Raw genomic sequence first — 22,354 nt, 5'->3', positions numbered from 1 at the left:
TCTGCTTATTTGGGAGGGGAGGAGACATCAAGAGGGGGGGAACAGAAGCAGAGTGGTCTTCGTATTGAGGGGAAAGGAGTGGGATAAAAGGGGACGCTGAACTTAGAAGCTGTAGCTGTCTCGATGACTTTGGGATGTATTTTTAACCTCTGTCAACTGTTCTAGTGTACTTTAAAGATGCTGACTTTGCGATGTGTTATGAACTATTGGTGTCAAATGGGAGATATTTTCTAGTACAGTTCAGAAGTCCTTGGCAGGAATTGGCCAGAACAATTTTGTTTGGACGTATTTTAAGTCTCATATAACAGCTGGATGGACAGACAGGCTTGGGGTTCTCAGGAGAGAACTTCCAAAGTGGGCTCCCAACTGGCAGCTGGGCTGTGGGGCAGGGGCCTCTCCCCCCTCTTTTATCTGCTGTTGGCAGCCTCTGGTGGCTCCTGCGCAATTCTTTCAGGGAATTTTATAAGTCTGTTCTTGTGGTAGCTGGTGTTTCATCTCAATTTCATTGAATGTTATCTGTCTCATAGGCCAGTACAACTTGGATCACAGATGCTGAAGTTCACGTGCAGTGCCACCATAGATGAGGCAGCTGGTGCTGTCAGCAGCTGGTTTCGTTTCAGTAATGACTCATAACAGAGCACTAAGAACATTTATACCGATTCTGTGACCTGCAACATTTACTGTATATTTTAAGTATGTCCTGTAATGTAATTAATGTTTTCTATTTTGATGGTAACAACTGTAATTTCTGGTAATCTCCCTGTTGTCCGTCCCACCGTTACCATGTCTGCTCTTTGTGACAGGCCTGCAGGTTGTTTCTGTCATTCATTCTTTCAGTCTGTAGCGTTTTCAGAATATTTTCCTATTTTTGAGTAAACTTCCAAACATAAAAGTGTGTATGATCCTACTGTTCGGATAAAATACTTCCCTATTTTAGTATAAAGCGTTATGAAAAGAACCCGATGTGTTCTTATACTTGCGACTGCTCAACTGCCATCTCGCTGGGCCTGTGACAAGCTCTTATTGCTGAACACCAGCCTTAGAAAGGGCCTTAAACAAAGAAAGTCTCATGGAGCCTGTTGGGGCTAGAGACTTTTGGTTGTTGTTTTTTTTTTTCATTTGATACTAAAGTTCTTTAGCTACAGTGACTTGAAGATTATAGTAATTAGACCGCTAATAGGCTAAGTATAATCCTGTGCGCCACTGTTGTCAGAATAGCACCAGCCATTTAAGTGTAATCAGAGTTGAATGGGTTTTCTAAATACTGAGTGTTCTTGCTTACATAAGCATCAACCTTGTTTATACAGAGCTCTTCCTCCAGGCAGTTGTTCGTTCCCTGCCCTGTTTGCAGCTGCACTTCTGAAGCAGAAGTGGGTGCTTCAGACCATGGAATGAGCAATTCCTGCTTTGCTGCTCAGTCTGGTGTTTCACTGACACTGCTGCATATGTCATAAACCTCCAAGCCATCAGATGATCACCCTCAAAACTGTGACCTGGCGATAAGGCTTTTTCCTCTCTTAATTTACGTCTGCAATTCTTTCTTATGTATAAATACACATATACATACATGTATACTAATTAACTTACCAATCTACCAAGTACCTACTCTGTTATTTTAAGCTTCTTTAAGTAAGTTTTCATCAATATTCTTAGTCACCCTCAGATGTGAGTTTGCACATCCCTGGTTAGATACTTGCTGCTCCAGACCCAGTGATATAAGATACTGAAAGCAAGTATCTTAAGTCAAAGTCAGTCTTAATTTCTTAGGCTTAGCCCTCAGTCCTTGAATGGTAGAACCATTTCCACTTCACTTTTTACTTGTGCAGTTCGACATCCAGTAATAGTCTCCAATGAGACTATGCCCACACACACAGATATATGTTTCTATGTGTAACTAGCTCATCTCATCCACTTGTGTCACTTACAGCCTTCTTAATAGCTTACAAGCATAATCTGGTTCTTCCAAGGACTGATAACATCCTTGAACACTGTTTCATCCAAATACTCACACGATCTTCCATTTAAATTGAGTAATTAAAATAATTTGGCTTTACTAAACCACACAGAAGGGATACTGTACACATGTTTTGTTATCAGTTGCCAGCAGCTCTTTTAGCAGCTCTTGTAATATGTTAATTTGGGAGAGTTCAGGCCTCATTATTTTATCCCTTGCAGTGCTACAGCAGAGCGATATTTAAACGTCTTCTACAAGCCAGAGCCCTCATATGTCTCCAAACTGTCAGCTGCAGGCAGGGAAGAGTGAATGAAACCTATCAGTCAATGCCACTGATGGCCAAGAAGTTCCAGAATAAGGCTCTTCAAAATGCAGCAGTAGGAAGAAAATAAATTTCTTCCTGCTTTCCAGGTTGGCTTCTTTGGTTTCTTTGGCTGTCAGTCCTGTGCTTTGTAAGCATAAGCTTGTATGCAGTGTGGTAATGTTTGTTTGTTTCATGTCATGCTATAGGGCTGCACTAAAAGACTTCTGACCCCATGGACGCTTTTTCTCCAGCAGAAATTGCTGTGACAGTTTGCCAGGAGTTGTGTAGAAATATGAAAGAATAGGAAAGCTTTTAATCTTTCCCCTTTAGTCCTTCATCTCATGTTCTTTGCTTAAGTAAATCCACACATTGCTGTGTTTTGTTTTCAGCTCCTCTTCACCCTCACGCTGAGCGCGTCGATCTCCATGAATTAGTCCAGCAATTGATGACACTTGATATTTATCTCAGCATCCAGAAATCCTGAAAGCATCTTAGCTATACAAAACACTCCTCTAAGTACTGACTCTGAGGTGGCTGGTTTGTACCCTCTTAAAAAGATGCTGCTACTTGGTGTTCCCATTATGCACGTCTTGCTGTCACTGTGGGCTCCAAAGGGAAGTGTGGATTCTGATGGCTGACAAGAGGGTTTCTTCTTTTTTGACCCTTCATCTGACTAGAACATAAACATTCTTGCTGCTATTATTGTAAGGCCAAGAAAGGAGAAATGACAGAAGGATGCATTCAGAGAATGAATGACAAGAATGGAAAAATATACTTAAAGGGCCAGATTCTGAGGCAGGAATGAGTAGCAGTCAACAGGGCAAGTGACAAGGACTCAGAATTGCTGTGGATATGCAAAGCTTGTAATGAACATACCTTCAGTGCCACCTGTAGAACTCTTTCAGCCAGCAGCTGGAATGCATGAGGGATAGGAAGCTTATTTATCAGGAATTAAGTGTTAGAACACATCCTTCTCTCCAAAGGCCTATGGGTTCCTTTCAGGGATTCCCAAAAGATCTAGCAGCATCCTGTTTCGTCTATACCAGTGCTCTGAATTTAGCCTTCAGTCACACCAGTCCTCTGTGTCAGCAGTGAATGATCTTCACGCTCTGTAAATCCTTTGAGTACCTCATGCTTAAATCCACATATTCAGATTCTTTGAATATTCATTTTCTTGGCCTGAAAATATAAAAGTCTAACGCTTATTAATTTAAAGCGTGTTTGCATTTTTATTCCCATTAAAGCCTGCTGTATAGTAAAACATTTCTACCTCATATATTTTTCATCTCTGGAGCAGCATAAACTATCTTGGACTTAAAGGTACATGAGTCATTTCAACAACTGCTACCAGTAGAAAACTGTACTGATAAAAGTGGCATTTCAGTTAATTCCTGCATGAAAAAGGTGTAGCCCTTCCAGATGTATACTGGTCTGTTACTATGTTAAAGCACGCTGTGTGTATGTGCACACATACACAAGAATGGACCATTTTTAACAAAGGTAGTACTTAAAAGATTAATTTCTTTTTCTCTTTCCAGTTGGACTAACTTCTCCTTAATTCTTTCTTCTCCTGTACTGGTTCATTTCACTGAGACTCATTCATCCACTCGAGCCATTAGGCTGTTTTGTTACACATTCCCTTTGGCTACACTTGCCAGAACACCCTGTAGATTCTATCTTAACTGAAGCGCTGCATGAATTGGTTTCCAGCAAAAGAAACTTAACTTGCTAAGTGCAGGCAGCACGGTTAAGTGAACATGCAACCTACACTGTTTCCCTATATGTTAGGAGACTGTAAATATACTCGACGACTGTTAACTTACAAAAGTACGGTCATGATACAAAGTTGATGACAGCCTAACTAATAAAGGTGGTCTTGAATAGCCTAACTAGATCACTTTAAAATGTTAGACAATAGGGTTGGAATGAAATTTACAGGGAAGAGCGTGTGATGTGGCTTTTAGGCCTAGCAACAAGAACACTGCTTGAATGAATCTGAGTTCAGCAATTTAAAAGAAGGCAAAGGCCCAAATCTAACTATAAGTTGGCTACTGAGCGTTGATATAATCACAGTATCACAGTCTCGTGGAGGTTGGAAGGGACCCTAAAGATCATCAAGTCCAACCCCCGGGATTTGAGCCCCTGTGTAGCAGAGCGGCACTTCTACCACTGCGCCACCGGGGCACACAATAATGGAGCCTTAAGAAAAAATCTGTTTGATCCTTCCATGTTATTAGCATGACCAGCTGCTGGAATAACACATATGGTCTGTTCATTTCTGTTCAAGGAAGACAAAGAAATAAGAAGAACCTCTCTGAAAAGCAGCGGCTTGCTTCCATCTGATGCACTTAAGAAAGGCAATGATATCCTCTTTCTGGAATACTGTTTGGTTGGGCTACATCAGAGGAAGAAAGCAATAATTTAGGTTTAGGTAGTCCTATTGGTTGGAAATCAAAACGCAATTATTAGTAATATCCTGAACGTAGTTTCAGTAGTAAATAGGGGTAGAAAGACACAACTAGTTCCTGAGATACAGGACATAATTGCCCATGGTAGCATATACTGGACTGCTAAAACATAATTTTAGAATCAGAATGGTTTGAGTTGGAAGGGACCCTTTTAAGATCACCTAGTTCCAACCCCCCCTGCTCTAGGCAGGGACACCTCCTTCTAGACCAGGTTGCTCACAGCCCCATTCAAGGACGGGGCATCCACAACATCACTGGGCAGCCTGTTCCAGTGTCTCACCACCCTCACAGTAAAGAACTTCTTCTTAATATATAATCCAAATTTACCAACTTCTACTTCAAATCTAATTCCCCTCATCCTGTCTCTCCATGCCATTATACTAAGTACCTCCCCAGCTCTCCTGTAGCCCCACTTTGCTTTCCAACTCTCATTTACTGCAGGCATATGAAAATTAAACATGCATTCCTGAAGGTTTTTTAAAAAACAAAGTTTTATTAAACATATGTATTTTAAAGACCTCTATAACGTTGAAAAAATCCTCTGTTGTACATAAAGGTTCTTATTTTCAGTACTAAACAAAGCACGTAAGCAAACACAACTCAGAAATAACTGCTGAATAGTAAATGAAATGGCCAAAATCAAATGAAATAATCAGTAGAAAAGCAACGTAAAAATGGGATAACATTTGCAAACTAAATGCATTATTTAGAAAGGAATAAATAATCCAAACTCACCTTCTGATACACAGAAGCCAGGAATTCTACTCTGCTTCATAACAGCTGGGAAGAAAGAGCAGTAAATTCCACCCCTACACATTTGTTCTGTAATAACAACTGGAGGCAATGCTGGCTGATTTTTCAATAACAAAGCATCTACCTTTAGAATTATATTAAAAAAACCCACTGTAACTTCGAGTACAGAGGAAGCTGAGTAGCTTAGGTAGATTTCCATATTAATAAAAGGTGTTTGATAGCATTAAACAGCCATCTCCATCTTAATAGGTGGATGAGGGTTATAATCTTCAATCTGAAAGTCTTCTGCCTTAAAGTCACTGATGTCGTCAACCTTACGAAGAATTTTGAGTTTGGGTAAAGGTCTGGGCTCCCTTTGAAGCTAAAATAAAAGCACATCCTAGGTTAATGGTATAAAACTAATAAATACTTAAGAGATGGAGACTTTGTGTTATAAATCAGATCCCATTAATCTAAATGCAGATTACCCCATTGTAGATTCACCTTCTTCCCCAAGAAGGCATAAAGAAAAATAATTACAATAGATGTTTAACATAATTGACTTTAGTATTTTGATTAGGTGCAGCAGCATCTGAACACACTGTGAGCAGTCTCTGTTTGCAGAGTAGTGGATGCAAATTAGATTCCTTGCAGACTAAACAAGATTGGAAATTCTGATGAAGATGCGCATCCCATGTGCTGCAGTTTCTCACAGGAACACTAGGGCCCAATCCAATAGGTGGATCTCTGGGCAGTTTTGAGCTTAATGAATGGTAAGGATATTCACTCCAAATAACTGGAACAGGCTGCCCAGGGAGGTTGTGGATGCCCCATCCCTGGAGGTGTTCAAGGCCAGGTTGGATGGGAACCCTAAGCAACCTGATTTAGTAAATGGAAGTTTGGTGGCCCTGCCAGGCAGGGGGGTTAGAGCTTCATGATCCTTGAGGTCCCTTCCAACCTGGCTCACTCTGTGATTCTGTGAAATAAAATTCTTATTCTCTTCTCCCGCACTAAATTACCTCCTGAAGAAAATACAGCCTTATCCAGGTAAACAGTAACACTGATTAACTAACTTGAATTGACGAGCTATCTTTTCCTGATATACCAAAAACACGCTCAATTGTGTTTATCCTCTTGGGCAGAATGATTTTCTAAAGCTCTGTAATGATGAAGTCAAAAGTAGGGGTACGGGCTCTCAATCTTTAACTTAGTTCTACAATAGGACATTTTGATCTGGAATAGCATACAGACATTCATTTCAGTCACCTCTGTATTTATTTCTGTTTGTAACAAGTTTTACTTAGGTTAAAAACCAGTTCACTGTCATAAGTGAAGAGTGGGGCAGGTCTCTTCTCACTAGTGACAAGTGACAGGACGAGGGGAAATGGCATCAAGTTGCGCCAGGGCAAGTTTAGGTTGGATGTTAGGAAAAACTTCTTTACAGAAAGGGTAGTTAGGTACTGGAATAGGCCGACAGGGAGGTGGTTGAATCGCCATCCCTGGTTGTGTTTAAGAGCTGTTTGGATGTGGTGCTCAGGGATATGATATAGTGTAGGGTTTTTAGAGTTAGGGTACTGGTTAGGCTGTGGTTTGACTTGATAATCTTCAAGGTCTTTTCCAACCTGAGTAATTCTATGATTCTATAATAACCAGTTCAGGTAATAGAATTTTTAGGGCAGAAATGTGAAGAAAAGCCATGCAAATTAGTATCTGGAAAACAGCACGTACAATACTGAGACAATGTGGTATTTGCTGAGCACTGTGCAAGATAAAAAGTGCACAAGAACACAGAATGAGTACTTACTTGAACTTTTAGAGGCTCCACATGATTCAGATATATGTGAGCATCTCCTAAGGTGTGTATGAATTCTCCAGGCTGAAGAGAAAGGAGAACACATGATAGCTACAGTGACTGAACAAACACTGCTGATCTGCTCATCCGCTGAAAACACATGCGACAGTGGCATCCAGCTTTGCTTCACATCTCATATGTATTACTTGCTCAAGTTGTTTCAAACTAGCAACTTCAGCCACTGTTAAACAATGTAGCTTGTGGAAACAGAGGTGGCAGTCACAAGACAAACCCCAAAGCACTTCTAGAGCATTCAAATACCTTTTGCAGGCTTGCAAGTTCTGTGACTTGGCGACTCCTAAACAAACTAGCTTATAGATATACATGTATATATATATAAGCAAGATCCTGAACAGTACACAAATTCCAGTTTCTCCTGAACATGACACCAGTCTTTAAGACCCTCACTCTTCAGTCAGCATCATATAAAATGATAAAATAGCCTACCTTCAGCCCTGTGACATGGGCAATCATGTATGTGAGCAGCGAATAGCTGGCAATATTGAAAGGCACTCCTAGTCCCATATCTCCAGACCTCTGATACAGTTGGCAAGACAGTTCACCATTTACAACATAGAACTGGCAAAGAGCGTGGCAAGGTGGCAAAGCCATCAGAGAAATATCTGTGAATTACAATACAGGAAAAGAAGGGGAGGGGTGGAGAAAACAGAACTGCATTAGTGTCATAATCTTAGAAAATGCAAAAACTAAACAAGCACAGTGAGAGATACAGCAGGTAGTGCAGTTTGCTATTGTTATTATTCTGTTGTTCCTTCTCTTGAAACAAGAGAGTACCTGCTGCCTAAGCAATTAAGACTGAGTCACGACGAGCTGTCTCCTGGGCTGTACAATCAGAAAAGTCATAAACAGGTATTCTATAGAACAGATTTGCGCCATAATGCTTGTCACGGTTTGAACTAAAAATCCACCTGCGTCCGTGACAGGGGGCCGTAGGCCCCGGAGGGGCCCTAGGCCGAAAGGAAAAAAAAATTAATTAGGAAAAGAAAACAGCGGCAACGATCTAAGGAGGCACACTTATTTACTAAATACTATATCGAAATACAGGATAACACAATATAATACAATATAATTGAAATTGAGCTAACGAATCAAGCAAAATAGGAGAGAGAATGAGTCCCGTAACCGAGAGGCCTACTGTGAATCTAGGCGAACGGCTGAAGGCTCCCACACACTCCCCTGAACGCCAGAACTCGAAAGACGTCAGTCTGTTCTGCGACAGAGTTAATATAGAGTCCAGGTCCCATGACCCATCGTGTTGTTCCCTGGGAGATGTAGTCTTCTTCTGATAAGTTGCAGATTCAGTAAAATTATTCATGCTTTATATGATGTTATGATGTGGAATACTGATAGCAAAAATTACAAAATTATTAAACCATGACATTCCACCCCTTATTCTACATCATTACATTATATTTATACATACTTACACACTCATATGTATAATTGTGAATAATCAGCAACCTTATTTTTTCTCAACAATCTATATTTATTCCATACAAATCCCTAAGTTGAGAACAAAACTCTATAACCTAATTTACTATTTATTAATTTTGAGAAAATGGCAAAACTGCCAGAAAAAGGAAAACATGTCAGCGGTAGAGGGGAAAGGCAGCGCTAGTAGGGCGTCCCCCACATCAAGGTGCACTCATCCTTTCCCAGCCACCACAGCAGATTTCCTTTTGACTTATACTTCTTTCCATGTGTGCTCTACACATGCATGGCCAGTGCAGGATATAGAGTCCAGATGGAAAACTTGCTTACAGAATGCCTAATTAAGGTATATAGAGAAAAAGTGTTTCCTTAACATTAATCCACTCTATCTTAAGTCCTATACCTAATTGAACTATTCTGTACCTAATTGAAATATTTTCTGAGACTCTACCTATATATCTACAGGAAAATCATTGGCTGCACTCCCCCAACATCAAATTCCCTTGTGGTACACATTGAACATTCCCATTTTTGTCCATCACCCACCATGTGCACCCAGGTCCCTGGGCAAAGACAGTACCCCGGAGAGGTTTGCCCTTTCCAGACGCTGGAAGGACCCAAACTGTTTTTCCCAACACACTCTTTATGTGTACTACAGGAACCTTATCTCCCTCCACGGTACGTAGGGAGCTGGATTGGTTAGGACCATTACGATTACTAGATCCTCGAGTGTTGACCAACCAGGTGGCTTCTGCTAAATGGTTCTCCCAATTTTTATACGTTCCGCCACCCATTGCTTTCAACATAGTTTTCAATAACCCATTGAATCGTTCAATCTTACCAGAAGCTGGTGCATGATAGGGAATATGGTAAATCCACTCAATGCCATGATTTTTGGCCCAAGTGGTTACAAGGGAATTTTTAAAATGGGTCCCATTATCTGATTCAATTCTTTCCGGAGTGCCATGCCGCCACAGGATTTGCTTTTCCAACCCTAATATGGTGTTTCGGGCGGTAGCATGGGGTACTGCGTATGTTTCGAGCCACCCAGTGGTTGCCTCCACCATGGTGAGTACATAACGCTTACCATTGCGAGATCGTGGCAAGGTGATATAATCAACCTGCCATGCCTCTCCATATTTATACTTTTGCCATCGCCCTTCCCCCCAAATAGGTTTCATCCTCTTGGCTTGTTTAATTATGGCGCATGTTTCACAATCATGAATAACTTGAGCAATAGCGTCCATAGTTAAGTCCACCCCTCGGTCTCTGGCCCACTTATATGTTGCATCCCTTCCTTGATGACCTGAAGTCTCATGGGCCCACCGAGCTAGGAATAATTCACCCTTGTTCTGCCAGTCCAAGTCTATTTGAGCCACCTCAATTTTGGCAGCTCGATCAACCTGATGGTTATTTTTATGTTCTTCAGTAGCCTTACTTTTAGGCACATGAGCATCTACATGGCGCACCTTTACAACAATGTTCCTTATTCGGGCAGCAATGTCTTTCCATAGTTCAGCAGCCCAAACAGGTTTACCCTTTCGTTGCCAATTATCATTTTCCCACTGTTGCAACCACCCCCATAAGGCATTTGCCACCATCCATGAATCAGTATAAAGATGAAGCATTGGCCACCTCTCCCGTTCAGCCACATCTAAAGCCAGCTGAACAGCCTTTACCTCTGCGAATTGACTTGATTCTCCTTTACCTTCAGTGGCCTCTGCAACTTGTCGTGTGGGGCTCCATACAGCAGCTTTCCATCTGCGATGCTTCCCAACAATACGACATGATCCGTCTGTGAATAGGGCAAATTTCTTTTCGTTTTCTGGTAGCTCATTGTATGGTGGTGCCTCTTTAGCACGTGATACCTCTTCTGTAGGTGGTATTTCAATTTTTTTTACTCTCAGGCCAGTCCATGATCACTTCTAGAATTCCAGGACGGCTGAGTTTTCCCATTCGAGCTCGTTGAGTAATTAATGAAATCCACTTACTCCAAGTGGCATCAGTAGCATGATGGGTGGAGGGAACCTGTCCTTTAAACATCCAGTTTATTACTGGCAAGCGAGGTGCTAGAAGAAGCTGAACCTCTGTCCCAACTACTTCAGAAGCAGCCCGAACCCCCTCATACACGGCTAAGATCTCCTTCTCAGTCGGAGTGTAGCGCTCCTCAGACCCTTTATATGCTCGACTCCAAAATCCTAGGGGTCGGCCTCGGGTCTCTCCTGAGGCTCTTTGCCACAAACTCCAGGTGGGACCTTTCTCTCCAGCAGCAGTGTAGAGGATGTTCTTCACATCCTGTCCCGTCCGTACTGGCCCCAAGGCCACGGCACGGGCTATTTCTTGTTTTATCTGCTCAAAAGCCTGCTGCTGCTCAGGACCCCATGAGAAATTATTCTTCTTCCGTGTTACCTGATAGAGAGGGCTCACTATGTGGCTGTAGTTTGGGACATGCATTCTCCAAAAGCCCACTACTCCCAGAAAAGATTGGGTCTCTGTTTTATTTGTGGGCGGAGACATAGCAGTGATTTTGTCAATCACATCTGCTGGGATGTGACGACGTCCATCTTGCCATTTTATGCCTAAGAACTGGATTTCCTGGGCAGGCCCCTTCACCTTGCTGCGCTTAATGGCAAAACCAGCTTGCAAAAGAATTTGGATTATCTGTTTCCCTTTCTTGGAAACCTCTGCTGCTGTATGGCCCCACACCACAATGTCATCAATATACTGCAAGTGCTCAGGAGCATTACCCTGTTCCAAAACAGCTTGGATCAATCCATGGCAAATTGTTGGGCTGTGCTTCCACCCCTGGGGTAAACGGTTCCAGGTATACTGAATACCTCTCCAGGTAAAAGCAAACTGTGGCCTACATTTTGCAGCCAATGGGATGGAAAAGAAGGCATTAGCAATATCAATGGTGGCATACCACCTAGCTTCTTTTGACTCCAATTCATACTGGAGTTCTAGCATGTCTGGTACAGCAGCACTTAATGGAGGTGTGACTTCATTCAGGCCACGGTAATCTACCGTCAGCCTCCATTCCCCACTGGTTTTACGCACTGGCCATATGGGGCTGTTAAAAGGCGAGTGCGTTTTGCTAATCACTCCCTGATTTTCTAATTGGCGAATTAGCTTTTGAATGGGGAGCAATGAGTCCCTATTGGTGCGGTACTGCCGTCTGTGAACCACTTTGGTGGCAATTGGTACCTCTTGGTCTTTTACCTGGAGCAACCCCACAGCAGAAGGATCATCTGACAGACCAGGTAAAGTTGACAGCTGCTTAACACCATTTGTGTTTACAGCAGCTATCCCAAAGGCCCATCGATACCCCTTGGGATCCTTGAAATATCCCATCCTAAGGTAATCGATTCCCAGTATACATGGAGCCTCTGGACCAGTCACAATAGGGTGCATTCGCCAGTTTTTACCAGTGAGGCTTATTTCGGCCTCCAACATAGTCAATTCTTGGGAACCCCCAGTCACTCCATGGATATAAATTGGTTGTGTCCCTTGGTGACTTGAGGGCATTAGGGTGCATTGTGCACCAGTGTCCACCAAGGCTTTATATTTCTGTGGTTGAGATGTGCCAGGCCACTTAATCCACACAGTCCAGTATACTCTGTTGTCCCTTTCCCCCCCCTGGCTGGGGGCAGGGCCCCTCTATTGTTTACCTCGTTGACTTGCAGCAACTGGAACTCTCCCCCGTTTGGAAGAGTTCACCTTGGTGGTTGTTTTGGATTGTAATTCTTTCACTCGTGCCTGAAGTGCAGAAGTGGATGAGTTATACCACTTCTTTATATCCTCCCCATGATTACTCAAGAAATACAACAAAGCAAAACGTATGGTCTTATCATTGTCGTTTGCTTGAATACGAGGTGTCTTATCGTTGTCATTTGCTTGAATACGAGGACGTCTCTTTTTTATGGTTGAGATTTTCGATGATACAGGTCGAGAGGAACTCATGTTGTTTAGCTCTCTCAATAGGCGATCGTGGAAATCCTGGTTTCCATCATCTGGTACCACCGTGGATTCATCTACATCAGGCACATTAGCCAATTTGTCAATAATATCACTTTGTGTTTCCTCCACTTTGTCTAACCTTTCCACTATTTTTTTTCCCATTTGGACAATGGCTGAAGTATAAAGCTTAACTTCTGTAGCGCTTATAAATAATTCAAGCTCCTGAAGTCTGCTAATTAGCTCATTTACAAGGGGCTTTCTTTCCCCTTTGCCATATACCAATGCAAGTGCACTGGCATGCTTTTCTGGAGCTGCCTTTGTAAAGTCACGCCACATTTGTCGTGGAACGTGGACTGCTTCAGGATCATGTAATTGGTTTGGATTGTTACGATTGAACTGGGGGCTGTAGAGCATTTCCACCAGAGCCCTTTCTCTCAAAAATTGGATACCTTTCTCCATATCAGTCCATTTCTTTTTCTCAGGCTCCAAGTCCCGTTTAAAGGGGAATCTATCTCTTACCGCTATCAACATCCGCTTCCAGAGGGTGTAGGACCGATTTTGGCATGTGCCTATACCTCTGTCCACACGTGAGTCCCTGGAAATGCTACCCAGTTGGCGAGCTTCACTGCCATCGAGCCACGCACTATTGGCACCATTGTCCCAGCAGCGAAGTAACCAAGTGACCATATTTTCTTTTGGCTGACGTGTGAAATCCTTTCTCAGATCTCGAATTTCACTCAGTTTAAAAGATCGATCAATAATGGTCGTAATACTTTGCTCACCTTTTGCTCTATCAGGAGTCCCAGGTGTTAATGTTGGCAGCTGTGTTGATGAGGCTGCCCCATCTATAAGTTTGGACTCGAGAAATTCTCGTAAAGAAAATTTAGCTTTTGGCTCCTCGTCTGACTCTGACCCTGACTCTGACGCTTGTGTTATTTCCTCCAGGCGACCTTCCTCCTTTTTCCTCTCTCCTAACTTTCTCTCTCCTAACTTCCTCTGCTCCTCTGACTTCTTCTCCTCCTCTAACATCTTCTTATACTGCTCTAACAACCTCTGCTCCGCCGACTTCCTCTGGTCTTCTGACTCCTCCTGCTCTCCTGAGTCCCCCTGACCTCCTGAGTCCCCCTGCTCTCCTGAGTCCCCCTGCTCTCCTGAGTCCTGCTCTCCTAACTCCCTCCGCTCTTCTAACTCCTTCTGCATTTTCTCTATCTGAGTTGAAACTCGTTTTGTTTTTCGCCCTCTTACAGGGGCAACCAACATTGTATCTGGTGCCCCCGGTGGTTGGTTAAGTTGGAGTACATACGGTTCAGACTTGAGGGTGTCGCATTCTGCCCTGAGGACGTTATAACTAGACTGGAGGGCGTCGTGCTCAGACTGGAGAGCGTTGTGCTTAGACAGGAGGGCGCTGCGCGCTGCCCGGAGATTGTCGTACCCGGACTGGAGGTCTTTGTGTTTGGACTGGAGAGTGTCATACTTGGACCGGAGGGCGCTGTGCTCGGACTGGAGAGTGTCGTGCTCGGACCGGAGGGCATCGCGCTCAGTCTGGAGAGTGTCATGCTCGGACCGGAGGGCACCGTGCTCGGACTGGAGAGCGTCGTGCTCGGACCGGAGGGCATTATGCTCGGACTGAAGAGTGTTGTGCTCGGTCTGGAGGGCATTGTGCTCAGTCTGAAGAGCGTTATGCTCGGACTGGAGGGCATTATGCACAGACTGAAGAGTGTTGTGCTCGGACTGGAGGGTGTCGCAGTTGGATTGGAAGGCATCATGCTTGGCCTGGAGGGTGCCGCACTCAGACTGGACGGCGTCATACTTGGACTGGAGAGTGTTGTGCTCGGTCTGGAGGGCATTGTGCTCGGTCCGGAGGGCATCGCGCTCAGTCTGGAGAGTGTTGTACTCGGACCGGAGGGCGCTGTGCTCGGACTGGAGAGTGTCGTGCTCGGACCGGAGGGCGCCGTGCTCGGACTGGAGAGCGTCGTGCTCGGACCGGAGGGCGCCGTGCTCGGACTGGAGAGTGTCGTGCTCGGACCGGAGGGCGCTGTGCTCAGACTGGAGAGTGTTGAGTTGGGATTGCAGGGAGCTTTTCTCATCCCAAAGTTTTTCTGCGTCAGCTCTAAGACTCTCTTTCTCGTACCAGATTGAGTCTCGTTGGTACAGGAGATCTTTTCTCTCAGCTTCAAAAGCTTTTTCTCTCTCTACCTTCTCATCCCAAAGTTTTGCTGCGTCAGCTCTAAGACTCTCTTTCTCGTACCAGATTGAGTCTCGTTGGTACAGGAGATCTTTTCTCTCAGCTTCAAAAGCTTTTTCTCTCTCTACCTTCTCATCCCAAAGTTTTGCTGCGTCAGCTCTAAGACTCTCTTTCTCGGCCCTGAGACTCTCTCTCTCAGCTTCAAAAACTTCCCTCTCAGGAATGGTATTGACTAAGGCCCAATAAGCATTAGCTAGGCCCAAAATCATTTGTGCCTCCTGAGATCTGCCTGAGCCACAACATTCCTGCCTCAAATATGCAATCAAACTCTCAGGATTCTTCAAGTGTTCAGGAGTGAAGCTCCATAACACTGAAGATGTCTGTCCTTTGAGAATCTCTTCAATTCCCTGCCACTCAGTATTCTCTGGTTCTAGGGAAGACTTCCTCCGGATGTTATAAATCCAGATACTGAGTGAGATTATTACAATAATCAACAGTAAGATCAGGGAGATTAAGAGTGTGACCCACTGATCATTCGAAAACTGCATAAAGGATTCATAGAAAGAAAGAGGAGCACGCTTAAAAATCACCATTTCTGTATAATTAGTTGCATTAGTTGCTCCCTCTGGAGCTGTATACAGATACGAAGTGAGCATTGCTAACCATGCTTTCAATTCATTATACAATTGTATAGCTCCATAAGAAAAAGTGGCTAGCTTAAACATGGCCCAATATGTTCGGAGCGTCTCAAAAAAGGAACCAATGGCACACAGTCCCTGGTAAAACAAATTTAGTAGAGAAAACATCTTTTTTCCTCCAATAGAGAGAAAAAAGTAAAAGAAAACAAAGCTCAGCAGTGTTTATAAAATATACTGGAGTATTGGCAGTCCGCCTGGACTTTCAAGGTCAAGCTCGCAGGTGCAGAATCGCAAACACGAGATAGCTCCTTAACAGGGAAAAAAACTCGTAGCTCTGTTAAAAGCTAAAAGAGCAACAGAAGAAAACACAGAAAAAAACAGCAACTCAATTTGCCCGCATTCTCCACCAAAATCTGTCACGGTTTGAACTAAAAATCCACCTGCGTCCGTGACAGGGGGCCGTAGGCCCCGGAGGGGCCCTAGGCCGAAAGGAAAAAAAAAATTAATTAGGAAAAGAAAACAGCGGCAACGATCTAAGGAGGCACACTTATTTACTAAATACTATATCGAAATACAGGATAACACAATATAATACAATATAATTGAAATTGAGCTAACGAATCAAGCAAAATAGGAGAGAGAATGAGTCCCGTAACCGAGAGGCCTACTGTGAATCTAGGCGAACGGCTGAAGGCTCCCACACACTCCCCTGAACGCCAGAACTCGAAAGACGTCAGTCTGTTCTGCGACAGAGTTAATATAGAGTCCAGGTCCCATGACCCATCGTGTTGTTCCCTGGGAGATGTAGTCTTCTTCTGATAAGTTGCAGATTCAGTAAAATTATTCATGCTTTATATGATGTTATGATGTGGAATACTGATAGCAAAAATTACAAAATTATTAAACCATGACAATGCTGCACAGCAGTTTAGCTTTACTCACCTAGGGGAGCCAATTTATTTCTCTAAAGGATGATTTAAGAGAGCTAAATTAAGGATGTACCCTAAAGCAACTTAAAGTTGCTTTATCTCACTACTCACTGCAGTATAACCATTGCTTGTTGAGATTTAAAACTGACTAATCATTGATAAATAAATTCAGAAAATAAAATACGAGTATTTATACCTAAAGTGAAGAGACTAAACTTACTTAAGTAAAACTTAACTCACTCCTGATACGTAAGAATGTCTAGCCTTAAAAATAATTACAGCAGCAGCATGTGAAATCCCCTTTCAGAGACAATAAAGGAAAACGTTGGAGGATTAATGACTGCAATAAGAACAACACTTTTGTTCTCTAGTCCTATGTTTTTTTCTAAGTTTACAATTTAATGTATGGCTAAAAAATAAAACAAACAAACAAAAAACCAACCACCACATTGCTTTGGTATACTTTATTCTTGTTGTTTTTTAACCTTGTTAACATAAGAACTTTATCTCTGAACAGAGACTGTATGTCAAAAGGCACTGATAGCCATGTATATCCCTCACTTTAACCTGGAGAGAAAAACTTGGAAGTAATAGTCGAAAATAGTTGAAAAATTTTGAGATTTGTTCGTGAGAATTAAGCAGAACTGACAACCCCTGACCACTTTTACTGCACTCAGTGACCTGCACTTCTGGTAGTTTTATAAAGAACAAGGAAAGGCAGTAACACAGAATTGATGTTGACATGGTACTTAGAATACAGTCTATGTATTTTCATATGCAACAACATTCCCTTAGAGTACGTGGTTCAGTACCTTTGGGATTCCAAGCACACATGATGATTCTTCTGTCATCTGGATTGGTTTTGATCATCTCAATCACTTTTTGTAACTGATCAACTCCTTGGTTGGAATAATCTGAAGAAAGATACCAAATATGACCTAAGTCAGATTCAAATTGTTATCTATTTTGAAAGCCCAGCCCACACTCTGCTGGAAAGCAATACTCAAATGACAGCCTCTGAAGATATTATTGAAACACTGAAGACATTAATTTATCTGTTGGCACTCGCAAAGTGTAGGTTATGCTCGATCTTTCTTCAGGTGCTCTAAGGCTTGTGAAGCTCTCATTACTGTATCAGAATATGTCCAACTACCTCTTTGAGTGCTTCCAGTACCTGTAGCACCCACTGAAATTGGACCATTCCTATCTAAAAAGTTTTCTTTCAAGCATCAAAAACTAGAAGTCTGCACTAACACTACATCCCAGGAAACAAAGGTTGCAATACCAATATATTAATTGCACAAAACATGTTACTTTATCATTTAGGACAATGAATGATGACATTCATGATACTTACAAAGGACTAAGATGTATTTGAATGAGCAACAGATATTAACATCTCATATTCATGTTTCTTAAAGTAATTCTCCCGTTCTGTTTCTATAGTACTTGCCTTTTTCTGCAGCTGATATTTATATGCTATAGTATTCCTGTTCAAAATAAAAATTAAAAATCACATCCAGGCCAGTAACACAGAATGCCACGCATTCTTTGGATGCTTAAAAGAGGAAAGCTTTTGACAAGTAAATACATACATCTATCTAGCACTCACCAAGGTCATTTATGAAAACTAGATTTCCGAAACACTCAAGAACCAGAAGGCACAGGATATTACAGTTCACCCAGTGACCCTTGCTGGCTGATTTTAGGCTCGATGTCAATTATATGGAAATTCATTGGAATTAAAAGCAGAATGGATACCAGAATAGGAAGAGTCATTAGTTGTTACTCATTATTCTGAGTCATGCCAGTGAATTAGCACGGCTGAAAACTATTTTTTTCTAATAACTCTTCTCGCAACCCAACACCAAACTATGTTATAGGGAGAGAGACTCAAGCTGGTTGGCAAACAACATAGTAATATACCAGCAGCTCTGTGCCAGAAGCTTTTTCAAATCGTTTTGTTAGATCCTGAAGCTAATTACCTATCTACTAGTGATGCACCTTAATGAAATCCATTAGCAATGGAAATTTACCTCATTCATTTTTTATTTCTACACAGTAACTCAGATCTTTCAAGTCAGGAAAGCTAAAACACTTTACCAAGTTTTTAGATGTTAGTTCACTGTTTGCACCACCCATGTTAGGGTAAATCTGTACTCTGCCAGTAGTCAATATGCCAATATTGAAATTTTTCACACAGAGGGTGGTGACGCACTGGAACAGGTTGCCCAAGGAGGCTGTGGATGCCCCATCCCTGGAGGCATTCAAGGCCAGGCTGGATGTGGCTCTGGGCAGCCTGATCTGGTGGTAACCCTGCACATAGCAGGGGGGTTGAAACTGGATGATCTTTGTGGTCCTTTTCAACCCAGGCCATTCTGTGATTCCTTTTCTGCAGTGTCCCATGAACATACAGAACTAACAACACTTCCTGTCAGCACAAGTGCAGCATGGAATAAGCATTACTTCATCATGGAATTAGCATCCTTTGTCAGCATTCAGAGAGCGCAGTCTTTATTCCACTGCTGTCACTGAGCTAGCTCATGGTTCCAGACTGCAATACAGATACGCATCTCTCCATCTACCTGTGACCATACCATCTCTATGTTAAAGCAAAAATACTGTATACATTATGTATGATTCCACTGTTCTATAAATACCAAACTATCACATACAAAACTAAATCTTTCAGGATAATTAGATTCAATTCATTAAAAAAAATAAAAAGCAAATATCACCCTCTCAGACAGATTATTCATTCTTGTTTCCATTCCGCAGTGTGCACAGTCTTTTTAACAACAGCCCAACCCACCCACAGACTTCTGGAAGTGAGGTTCCAGTCATCCCACCAAGCAATCAAGGCTGCTTTTTAACATGATTACCTGTGTGCATGTCTTTGTATTCTGCTCCAAAATGCCTCCACTGAAAACCATAAACTGGTCCCAAGTCCCCCTCTTCTCTGCTGCAAAACCCCTGTTTATCCAGGAACTCACGTGACCCATTGGCATCCCAAATCTTCACACCCTTTGCAGAGAGCTCTTTGGCATTTGTAGAACCCTACAAAACAAAGAGAGTATGAAGTTTACCTCCTAATTCCAGAACAGAGAACACGATTTGACTCAGAAGCATTAAGCTTTACTAGTCAGCAGTGTTTTTCCATTTTTAACATAAAGGATGGCCAGTCTGATTAACATACTAGATGCTGTTCTTGCACTTGGGCAGAACAAATCTTATAAGTACCTTACAAGACTTCAGCCTGAGGAGCAAAGCTGCTGTTGTTTAACTCACAAAAAATACAGTCTCAAGGTCACCTGCTGTATATCATTTCACATGAAGAAAACAAGATTTTATTCTTCAGATGAATAAAAGCAGGCAATAAAGTATGGCCTAGACAGCGTCTTTTCCAAGCCACCTCTAATGAAGTTAAAGTCTTAAAGTCCCTTTTGTTAACATGACAAAAATGAAAAACAAGACAAAATGAACTGGAAAAGTCTCACTGAATTCTGCAGTGAGAGCCAATCAGCTGACTCAAAAATCCAACATAACAAGCATTCTGTTTGGAGGAGTGAGCAGCCTTTTATCATTGAAAAAAAGATACTTGAAAAAACTATCTGTGTATGTGAGTCCTGCTATCTAACAAACTGTTGGCCAGGTTTTCCCACATCAGCACATTGTCACAGCATTTCAAGGAACACTTGTTCTGCAACATATTATCTACAGAATTTTAGTACTCTTAACTGCAGCAATTAGCCCTATTGGGTGTCATTTTTTACTACTTAATAGCCTAGTGTTTACATCAGTCTTACTGCGCCTGTAGTTCCTCACTGCTTGCTTCTGTTCAAATCAATACAAGCTACCTACCTACTGAAAAGCATATCATTAGATTGTTTATAAATTACAATATTATTTCTTATGTAAACACCAACAAAAGACTCCACTAGGCTTTTTAACTGCAGGGTATCATTAAAGCAGCAAAAGCTCTCCCTGTACCAGACTATTTCCCTTAAAAAGGAAAAGAAGAAAAAAACATTCTGATCTGTAACAGTGCAACAGCATTCACTGAAATACATAGAATGTTTTGAAAACAACAGTCTTGTACGTGTGGGCTGCTCTGCTGTACAAAAAGAAGAGCCTGCATTCACACCAAATTCCTTAACCCATTTCACAGAATCACAGAATGACCCGGGTTGGAAGGGACCTCAAGGATCATGTAGCTCCAACCCCCCTGCCTAGCAGGGCCACCAAACATACACATTTACTAGATCAGGTTGCCCAGGGCCCCGTCCAACCTGGTCTTGAACACCTCCAAGGACGGGGCATCCACAACCTCCCTGGGCAGCCTGTTCCAGGGCCTAACCACTCTCCTAGTGAAGAATTTCCCCCTAACATCCAACCTAAATCTTCCCTCTTTCAACTTAAAACCATTTCCCCGTGTCCTGCTACTGTCAGCCCACTTCACACCACTTCATCAGACTGATGCCATTCTCAGGCCTACTACTGATAGAGCCATCCAGATACGGCACCTTGATAAACCACAGCAGCTCCTCCAGCACTCCTTTCCAGAACACTCTCTTTGTTGTCAGCAGTGGGAACTGATCTGAAAAACAGTTACATGGTGTCAGATGTGATCAGATTTGTTGTGATGAAAACAGATAATTGTAGAGGTTAGAAGGGACCTCTGGAATATCACCTATTCCAACCCCAAGCTAACGAAGGCTTCCTATGGTAGATTACACAGGAAAGCACCCAGACCGGGTTTGAACACCTCGAGAAGACACTGCAGCTCCTCTGGGCAGCCTTTTCCAGCACTCTGCCAACCTCGATCTAATGCATTATCTTTTTCACGTTCAGATGGAACTTCCTGTGTTCCAGTTTGTGCCCACTGCCCCTTGTTTTGTCACCGGGTACTGCTGCTAAAAGCCTGATCCCATCTGCCTAAATAACCTTTTACACATACAGAAGGCAAAGCCCACTTCTGTCTGACACAGAAGTTTGCTATTGGGAAGGGGGGGGCCCTGCAGCGGGGCGGCAGAAGATGGCGGCCGAGCCCCAGAGCGGGAAGACGGCCCCTGGAAACAACGGGGGCGACCACGGGAGGGACTGAGGGGACAGCGGGGACAGGGGGCAGCTCCCGGTGCAGCCTGCAGCCAGAATGGCCGCGGGTCCCGGCGGTGCCGACCTCTCAGACTATACCGCGCCTGCATGCCGAAGACGGAGATGGTGCCGGTGCCCGTGCGGTCCTCCTTTCGGTGGCCGTGCTGCAGGATGTGCCGGACCTGCTGCAGGTACTGCGGCTCGCCGCTCGACGGCTCCTCCGCGGCCGGCATGGCGGGCAAGGAGCTACACAAGCGATCCCCTTGGCTGGATGTGCTGTGGCAGCCCGCCGAGCCCGCCAGAAGTCTTCCTTCCCGCGCAGCGGCACGCAGAGCCGGGCTGCCGCCTCCCTCTTCTCCCCGCCCCCTCAGGGACGCCCCGTGAGCGCCGCCTCCTGCTCATGGAGGGAGCCAGGCGGATACTTGTGTGCTGCTCGTCACGTTAGACGAGGAGTGAGGGCTGCGAGGATGGCTGGGCTTCTGGGTGTTACTTCATCAGTCACACAATCAGTGTTGTAGGGGTGGAAGGGATCATCCAATCCAACCCTCTGCTAAAGCAGCGTCCCCACGGTGGGTTGCGCAGGAAAGCATCGAGTGAGGTCTTGAGTATCTCCAAAGGAGACTCTGCAGCTTCTCTGGGCAGCCTGTTCCAGTGCTCTGTCACCCACAAAGTAGAGAGGTTCTTCTTCATGTTTTTATGGAACTTACTGTGTTCCAGCCCGTGTCCATTGCCCCTTGTCCTGTCACTGCACATCACTGAAAAGAGCCCGGCCCCATTCACTTGAATCCC

General features: G+C 43.3%; 2 protein-coding genes across 2 annotated transcripts; both read right to left on the bottom strand.

Annotated features, from left to right (window-relative positions):
* Positions 1-5,199: 5,199 nt before the first annotated feature.
* Positions 5,200-21,883, bottom strand: TYMS (thymidylate synthetase). Its single transcript, XM_015855384.3, has 7 exons — positions 21,651-21,883; positions 20,995-21,068; positions 19,354-19,528; positions 17,284-17,385; positions 7,758-7,933; positions 7,263-7,334; positions 5,200-5,840 (listed from the first exon to the last, which is right to left on the bottom strand). Exons 1-7 carry the CDS (start codon positions 21,796-21,798, stop codon positions 5,703-5,705), a joined length of 885 nt encoding a protein of 294 aa, XP_015710870.2. The 5' UTR covers positions 21,799-21,883; the 3' UTR covers positions 5,200-5,702.
* On the bottom strand, positions 12,656-16,038 carry LOC146761791 (uncharacterized). The gene is made up of 2 exons (XM_085539620.1): positions 14,023-16,038; positions 12,656-12,793 (listed from the first exon to the last, which is right to left on the bottom strand). Exons 1-2 carry the CDS (start codon positions 15,708-15,710, stop codon positions 12,790-12,792), a joined length of 1,692 nt encoding a protein of 563 aa, XP_085395746.1. The 5' UTR covers positions 15,711-16,038; the 3' UTR covers positions 12,656-12,789.
* Positions 21,884-22,354: the final 471 nt, after the last annotated feature.

This window comes from Coturnix japonica, chromosome 2 (genome assembly GCF_054131305.1).
Source record: "Coturnix japonica strain WE chromosome 2, WE-NBRP24, whole genome shotgun sequence".
NCBI classification, from domain to species: Eukaryota; Metazoa; Chordata; class Aves; order Galliformes; family Phasianidae; genus Coturnix; species Coturnix japonica.
The sequence above is the reverse complement of the archived record's forward strand: the minus strand, read 5'-3'. Positions and strand labels throughout refer to the sequence as shown.